This window comes from Triturus cristatus, chromosome 10 (assembly GCF_964204655.1).
Source record: "Triturus cristatus chromosome 10, aTriCri1.1, whole genome shotgun sequence".
Lineage (NCBI taxonomy): Eukaryota > Metazoa > Chordata > Amphibia > Caudata > Salamandridae > Triturus > Triturus cristatus.
Genome location: NC_140593.1, coordinates 874,276,097 through 874,284,995, shown reverse-complemented (window position 1 = coordinate 874,284,995; position 8,899 = coordinate 874,276,097). Strand labels below are relative to the sequence as shown.

Sequence of the window (8,899 nt, the reverse complement as noted above, 5' to 3'; positions counted from 1 at the left end):
GATGGCAAATAAACATTGATGGGAGTAATTTTTTGCCCATTAGGACTTTGACCCAACTTACTTTGTTGTTTTTCACAGTTAGTTTAATCGTTATGTTCATTGATTTGCCAGAGAGAATTGTTCGCACATCTTGAAATGGATCAAACCATTAGCGTAGGAAGGGACAAACCCATTTGCATGTAGCCAGGTCACATATTTTCACATTCTTTCTTTATTCCGTTTATAGATATAAAACCATAAAAGTACACAATAATAACAATACAATTGATTGATAGATTAAAATATGACACATAGCTCATATCTCGATACCCATTCCCAAAGACGATAACCTATAACATTTATGTGTCACAACATAGGATCTCCAGACCATAGAGACAGTCAAGAATCTACTAAATGATCCGACCATATTAATGGGCATGGTCGCCTGGTACTCTCATCTCTCATTCAAAACAATTTGATCAATCAGTCAAGTGTTGTTATAAACTAACAGTTCATAAAAATATAATACATTCTTTTCAATTATTAAAAATAAATCACTCACTTTCTCCTTTCATTAGTCAGAGTCGGGTCCATCTCTCCAGTTTGTCGAGACTGTCAAGTGTTGATGCTGAATCCCCAATGGGTGCACGCACTGCCTGTCACTACTGGCCCTTGGATAGAGGACAGTATTCACCCTGCAGGCAGTAACCATAGTCACTGCCTGCTGGGAGCCTACTGCCATTGGACAATAATAGATAATACTTCTCAATGGGCAGGCTGATCCACATTATCCCAATGCGTATCAGTGCTCCAAAGCCTTGATGGCGGTGCCTGTCATGGCTCACTTTGTCCCTCAACCTAGCCTTATTGGATGCATATGCTGTCTGCAGGCAGAAGGCAAGCAATGGACTAGATATACTTGAAATTGGCAGTGATTTCCTCTTTTTCTTTTTCATTGTAGAGGACCCAAAGCTGTTTCGCCTGCTTTAAATATGAAGATCCAAATTCCCAACCACTGGACCAGTTCTGGGACTGTGTTCCAACACGGACACCATCTTTGGTGAGTTGCATATTATATTGCTTTCTCTGTTATCAGGGATCTGTGTATATCACCTGGCTGGGATAAGCACACTCATGGTCTATAAAACCATACGGTATATGCTGTTGTTTCTATTCCTCTGGATTGTGATGGAGCATCAAGTCGTTTTAGCCTGTTGTTGGTGTTTAATTTTACTTCAGGTTCCCACTATATTATCATCTAAAAGCAGAGGAGAGGGATCACTGACAGAATATCGATGACAAGAATATCAACCTACAAAAATATTGAGGAAAAAATATAGAATGCCAAAATATCGAATGCCTATCTACAAACAGGTAAGTACTAAAATAGCGATTCCAAAATATCGTTGTAAAAAATATAGTTAGTCAAAATATCGAATTTTTTAAATATATTAAAAGTAATGTAAAATTAATGAAATAACAAATATAATTAACTAAAACATACTTACAAATACTTAAATAACTTTACAATTAATAAATATTTAATGTAAGTTTAAAAAAAAAAAATGTAATACCTATATATATTAACGTAATATTAATAAAAAATATTCTATATTTTTAGCGTAGGATAGCGGGCGGGTCAAATTTACTATTACCACTCCAGTAAGTCCAACAGTAGGGAAAGCATTGGATAGCGGGATGGTAAAAATGACTATTCAGCGTCCAGAGAGTGCAACAGTAGGGAAAGCGCTGGATAGCGCAAGGGTAAAAATTACTATTCCCACTCCACAGAGTGCAACAGTAGGGAAAACATTGGATAGCGTAGGGGCAAAAATTACTTTTCCCACTCCAAAGAGTGCAACAATAGGGAAAGCGTTGGATAGCGTAGGGGTAAAAATTACTATTCCCACTCCAGTGAGTGCACCAGCAGAGAAAGCGCTGGATAGCGGGAGGGTAAAAATTACTATTCCCACTCCAGAGAGTGCAACAGTAGGGAAAACATTGGATAGCATAGAGGTAAAAATTACTATTCCCACTCCACAGAGTGCAACAGTAGGGAAAGCGTTGGATAGCGTATGGGTAAAAATTACTATTCCCACTCCAGAGAGTGCAACAGTAGGGAAAGCGTTGGATAGCGGGCGGGTCAAATTTACTATTACCACTCCAGTAAGTCCAACAGTAGGGAAAGCATTGGATAGCGGGATGGTAAAACTTACTATTCCCACTCCAGAGAGTGCAACAGTAGGGAAAGCGCTGGATAGCGGGAGGGTAAAAATTACTATTCCCACTCCAGAGAGTACAACAGTAGGGAAAACATTGGATAGCGTAGGGGTAAAAATTACTATTCCCACTCCACAGAGTGCAACAGTAGGGAAAGCGTTGGATAGCGTATGGGTAAAAATTACAATTCCCACTCCAGAGAGTGCAACAGTAGGGAAAGCGTTGGATAGCGGGAGGGTAAAATTTACTATTCCCACTCCAGTGAGTGCAACAGTACGGAAAGCATTGGATAGCGTAGGGGTAAAAATTACTATTCCCACTCCAAAGAGTGCAACAGTAGGGAAAGCGTTAGATAGAGTAGGGGTAAAAAATACTATTCCCACTCCAAAGAGTACAACAGTAGGGAAAGCGTTGGATAGCGAAGGGGTAAAAATTACTATTCCCACTACAAAGAGGGCAACAGTACGGAAAGCGTTGGATAGCGTAGGGCTAAAAATTACTATTCCCACTCCAAAGAGTGCAACAGTAGGGAAAGCGTTGGATAGAGTAGGGGTAAAAACGTATTATTCCCACTACAGAGAGTGCAACAGTAGAGAAAGCGTTGGATAGCGAAGGGGTAAAAATTAGTATTCCCACTACAAAGAGTGCAAGAGTAGGGAAAGCGTTGGATAGCATAGGGGTAAAAATTACTATTCCCACTCCAGAGAGTGCAACAGTAGGGAAAGCGTTGGATAGCGGGAGGGAAAAATGTACTATTCCCACTCCAGTGAGTGCAACAGTAGGGAAAGCGTTGGATATCGTAGGGGTAAAAATTACTATTCCCACTCCAGAGAGTGCAACAGTAGGGAAAGCATTGGATAGCGGGAGGGTAAATTTACTATTCTCACTCCAGTGAGTGCAACAGTAGGTAAAGCATTGGATAGCATAGCGGTACAAATTACTATTCCCACTCCAAAGAGTGCAACAGTAGGGAAAATGTTGGATAGCGTAGGGGTAAAAATTACTATTCCCACTCCAGTAAGTGCAATAGTAGGGAAAGCATTGGATAGCGTAGGGGTAACAATTACTATTCCCACTCCAGTGAATGCAATAGTAGGAAAAATAATAATTTAATATATTATTAAAAATAAATTAATTATTAATAGTAATAAAAAATGTATTAACATTATTTACCAATCACACAACCTTTAATAATTAATTATTTATGAATACCAATACATATTTTTTTTAATTAATTACCTATTAATAATTATTTAACAACCAATTAATGTTCAATAAACACATTAATAAATACAAATACAAATTAATAATTAATTCATAATAAATTAATTATCAATATACAAAAATAATTTCAACAAATTATTTATTTACAATTAAATAACTTCCCACCATATTCCCCTATAAACCCACAACCCACTACAAATAATAAATGTATACAATTAACATAATTATCAATTAAACAATTAATAAAAATTAATTACCAAATAATACACATTAATTACCAATTAATAATTAATCAACAACCAATTAATTTTCTATACCAAAAATTGATAAATAATAAAAAATACCAATTAATAATTAACAGTAAATTAATTATTAATACACAAAAATATTTTCAATAGTTACTTAATTATAATTAAATTACTTCCCACCCTATTACCCTATAAACCCACAACCCGCACCGAATAATAAATTAGTACAATTAACATAATTATCAATTAACCAATTAATACAAATTAATTACCAATTAATAAAAATAAAGCCAGGAATCACAGCTCCGGTGCTGATGGAGTTGGAGAGGGACGCCGCACACCATATTCCAGCGATGTTCAAGGTAAAAGATAAAATTCGTGGCGATGTGGCCTCACCCAGCACGCTAAATAATAGTGGGGGGGGGGCGCAGCAGAATTTGGCCACTCATGATGTACAACAAGGAGCACAACAAGGGACACAGAAAACTCCGGTAATCCTAATTCCGCCAAGTCCTGGAAAGGGGGTTCTGGGAGATGGAGTCCGCGAAGGATTGGTGCAAGTAAATATGGAGGCTGAATTGACTCTACAACAGTCGCAGCGGCGGAACACTAAGGGGATGGTAAATGCCATGGATCAGACCGGGGTTGGCTTCTCAATATCGGAACCTAATGTAAAATCTGGGAGCGTAGAGCTGTCGAAAGAATTATGTGATCTGCCGGATAAAGTTTCAATTGTGGAGGACTTCTTCTCTCTATCCGATAAGTCTTCAGTAGACAGTGCTGTACAGGAATGGCTGGAAGGGAGCAGTACGGGGGGAGAGGAGGAAAATTTGGAGGGGTCTGTGGATGCTTCGGGCCAAGGCGACCAAGTGCCCAGGGGAGGGGCAGGGAGGGGGTCAGCGGCCTCTTCTGCCTGGGATGAACAAAACTCTCCTAACTACGCTGCTTCTGCCATATCGGGTGGTGTCACCCTCCCTCTACAGGATCAATTAGTGCGAAAAAGCTCAATTTCAGCACCAGCACCAGAAGAGATCACATTAGCCACTATTTATGATCTAATCATGACTCACAGAGCAGAGACTCAGGCTGGGTTATTACGCACTCAGAATGCATGCAAACGATTGCAGAACGCTGTAAGACGAGTGGCTAAGACCTGTTCGGAAGTGGTTATAAGGATGAGCGAGGCTGAAACAAGGATCTCTACGTTAGAGGACGAACTATGTGCTCAGAAGGAAACAGTGGGGTCCTTTAAGACATACAGGGACGATCTCCACTGGAAAATAACGGACCTTGAAAATAGGTCTAGACGTAATAACCTAAGAGTACTGGGTGTGCCGGAGGGGAAAGAGGGTGTGGATCCGTTAAGGTTTATGGTGGAGCTATTTTCAGAGGCATTCCCAGAGCTGGGGCACTGGGACTGGCAAAGGGAAGTCCAAAGGGCACATAGATTTCCGTTTATACAGAAGAAGGGGCAAGGCTCAGAATTCCCTAGGGCTATCTTGATCTCATTGTGTAACTTTAGAGCGAGAGAGGAGCTTTACGATTTAGCACGGCCAAATAAAAGGAGAAGTGCTAAGGGCTGTGAGTTCTTTGTCTGACCGGACTTTTGCCAGGATACGGTTGGGCAGCGATGGAGGCTTAGACAGCTTATACCAGAGTTTCAGGCTAAGGGGGCTCAGGTGTTCCTCCAAAATCCAGCTAAATTGAAGGTTGTTAAGGGTGGCCGTAGTCAGTTTTTTATGTCGGAGATTAAGGCAAAAGAATATCTTCAGTCAATCTGACTATCTTATATGGCTTTATGCCCTACGTCTTTTGCCTTATACTTAGTGTTTTGGAGGCACTCTGTGAAGAGGTTCTAGGGTATCTCAGAGGGGGTTGCTGTAGGCCTCTTATATTCTCACTGGGAGGGCCCTTCGGCGTGTTAGTTAATGAAGGCGGGGAAGCTTGAAAGGTCGCAGGATATGGAGCTATGAATGTTCCTTGGGGCTTTAGGTGGTTGGTTGGATAACGGTTTTTTCTCTTCTATTATGAAGGTGGTTCTGGGGAGGTGGAGGATGGGCACTGGGCTTTATCATCACTAGGGAAGGAATTCCCAATGCTCTATGAGGGTGGTTCGGGAGGGGGTGGGGGGGGGTTGGTAGCTTAGGGGGTGGGTCTGGGGGGGGTTGGGAGGGGGGGGAGGGGGTGGGTGGGTGCAGGGGTCAACCGATTCAGCAAGGAGTACAGTCTATATATGGTATAGTTCTTATCAGACCGTTTTAGTTAAAGTTTTGTAGATATATATATGTCAAGATTAAAAATTGCTTTAGTATCTGAAAGAAAATCAGTTGTATCAATTGTATCGGATGTATCGGATGTATATATGCCATGCAAGCTGCTGGGAGAAATTTTTGGCGGGGGAGACAATATAATGTTAGATCTCTGGTATCAAATATGGAATGTGATAAGGATATAGGATGAAGAAATTAATATGCTGCACACTTAATATTTGCGGTTTGAATGACTTTGGGAAAAGAAGAGTGTTGGCCAGAATTATATACTTAAGCTCGTGGGATCTTTTGTTTCTGCAGGAGACGCATATTGCATGGTCGAATAGGGCCTGGCTCGAGCTCTTGGCCTGTACTACGCAGACAGTCAATGTTAAGGGTGTTGCGATTCTTGCTAAAAAAGGATTACTTAAATTGAAGAAGTACAAAGTTGATAATCTGGGACGTTGGGTAATGATGGAGGTAGTGGTTTCGCAGCAAGTTATCACATTATGCTCAATATATGGCCCAAACTCGGACGACCCAGGCATTTTCCAACTGATCAATACAGAATTAGCATTATATCCACATCCTATGATCGTTTGTGGTGACCTAAATATACATCTCCACTCGCAGGTAAACCTAAGGATAGCTGAAACTTACGTTGGTAGGAAGCCGCAAGGCTTTAGGAGTCTGCAGGCGCTCGTTCAGGATCAAGGGCTATATGATGTGTGGGCAGAACTTAATGCAGGTCAAGATGGCTATACATACTTCTCTGCCCCACATGGGAAAATGGCACGGTTAGATTATTTTTTGGTGTCTGGTGTTGTTTTATCGAGGGCTTCAATTAAGATACTCCCTAAAATTATATCGGATCACAATCCGGTAGTTCTGGAGTTTGATTGTCTGGGTTTAATGGCCAGGACCTCAAAATGGACATTTGACAGAAAGCTTTTGCTTAATGAGGATTATTGTAGCTGGATGGACAAATGGATCCCTGAATTCATCCAGGCGAATATAGGATCAGCTAGGATAGATATTGTTTGGGATGCATTAAAGGCGGGGATAAGAGGTGAGACACTAAGATTTGCTGTAAGGAAACGCAAGATAGAGCGGCTAAGGGTTATAGATGACCTAGTGACTCTCTCTAGGCTCGAGCAAAAACTGGTTCAAGAAATAAATTCTGTAGGGAGGGTTAAGGAGGCTCAGGCTGAGGTTGCTGCCTGTCGGGCGAAAATGTATCAAGGCTATGCAGATGTGGCTGCTGCCAGCTTTCAAACACATAGGAGGGAGCTCTATGAGTACGGAGAAAGGGTCGGTAAGGTTCTCGCTAATAGATTACGCCAAAATAAGGTCCACTCTATGATCGTTAAGATTAAAGATCTCGATGGGAATATGGTGGAGACTCCCTCTCTGATTCAAAATGCTTTTAAAAAATACTATGAAAAACTGTATACATCAGAACTAGTTGCAAGCGCAGAGAGGTATTTAGCGGGAAAGGCTTGTTTGGGGCTAAAGGAACAGGATAAAGAGGCACTAACGGAGGGGCTCTCTTCGGAGGAGATTGAAAAGGCAATGTTGTCATTAGCATTAGGGAAGGCTATGGGATCAGATTCGATCCCTCTGGAGTTCTACATTAAATTTAAGAAGAAGTTAGAGGGGACAATGACTTCAGTATTTCAAGCGGTGTTTGCCGGGGTTCCCCCGGCCTCTTGGTCTCAAACTGTGATAGTAGTTTTTTTTAAAAAAGGGAAAGGATCCTCAGGAGCTCTCCTCATATAGACCGATCTCGTTAATAAACGCCGACAATAAAATTTATTCGAAATGTCTGGCAATGAGATTGGGAGATGTTATTGGCCCCCTCGTCTCATTACAACAACATGGGTTCATCGCTGGGAGGGGGACCACGGACCACGTCAGGCGTCTCATCTCAGTATTTGACTGGGCCCAGGCGATGGATGCTTCGGTTGGGGTGGGCCTGTTGGATGCCGAAAAAGCATTCAACAGGGTCTCTTGGGAATTCTTATGGGCAGTAATGAGATGGAAGTTGTTTCCTAGCGGGTATATACGGGCAATACAGTCGATGTATTCCACCCCGAGGGCAATAGTCCGATTGGGGGGAGAGGAGTCACAGACTTTTTTGGTCAACAGGGGCACACGGCAGGGGTGCCCCTGTTCACCACTTTTGTTTGCTTTGTTTATAGATCCTCTCATTGAAAGTTTAGAGTCGGACATGGGAATTTTACCGGTAACTTCGCGGTTATACTCAGCTAAAGTCTTGGCATATGCTGATGACCTTGCGGTCTTGTCATCAGATATGAGTAGTGCTATGCCTAGAATCGAGGCTATAACTGGGAATTTTGGCGCAGTGTCCGGTTATAAACTAAACTTGGGGAAGACTCAAGTGTTGTATTCAGATGTTGGGTTTCCAGTGGAGCTTGGGGCGTGGGTGGTCACAGAGGCAACGTATCTGGGTATAACTATCTCACCCCAAACTTAAAATATTCAGAGGATCAATGTGGATCCGATACTTGCTTCTTCAAATAAAACCTTGGAGAGAATTAATAGGTTGCATCTTTCCCTATATGGAAGGGGTAACGTCTTGAAAATGTCCATTTTTCCTAAGTTACTATATTTGTTCCGGGCCATCCCTATTCTTTTTCCGAAAGATCTATTTTGTAGAATAGAAGGAATGTGCTCACACTTCCTTTGGGGTTACCGTCGCTCTAGAAGGGCAATTAAATGGCTTTACCTGCCAGTGGAACGTGGTGGTTTGGCTCTCCCAAATTTCTACCTATATTATTCAGCCTCGTTATTTCAATCAATGGGTGTTCTGATTTGGGGTAAGACGGCAGTGCTGGATCCTGCCTTCTCTCCGTCTATATACGAGTGGTGTATGGGAAATTCAGCACAAGGGTTACTTTTAAAAGTGCTGGAGCCGAGCTATTACAAAAAGACAAGGTTTAAAATTATTCAGGCGGC

General features: G+C 41.6%; 1 protein-coding gene across 2 annotated transcripts in view; it reads left to right on the top strand.

Moving 5' to 3' along the window:
• Window positions 1-8,899, top strand: part of LOC146796149 (retinoic acid receptor responder protein 2-like) — a 177,593-nt gene that overhangs the window by 79,364 nt on the left and 89,330 nt on the right. For both annotated transcript variants that reach the window (XM_085628544.1, XM_085628545.1), the window contains one exon: window positions 941-1,039. In XM_085628544.1, the coding sequence (XP_085484670.1) occupies window positions 941-1,039 (99 nt within the window). The remainder of the gene's footprint in view (window positions 1-940; window positions 1,040-8,899) is intronic.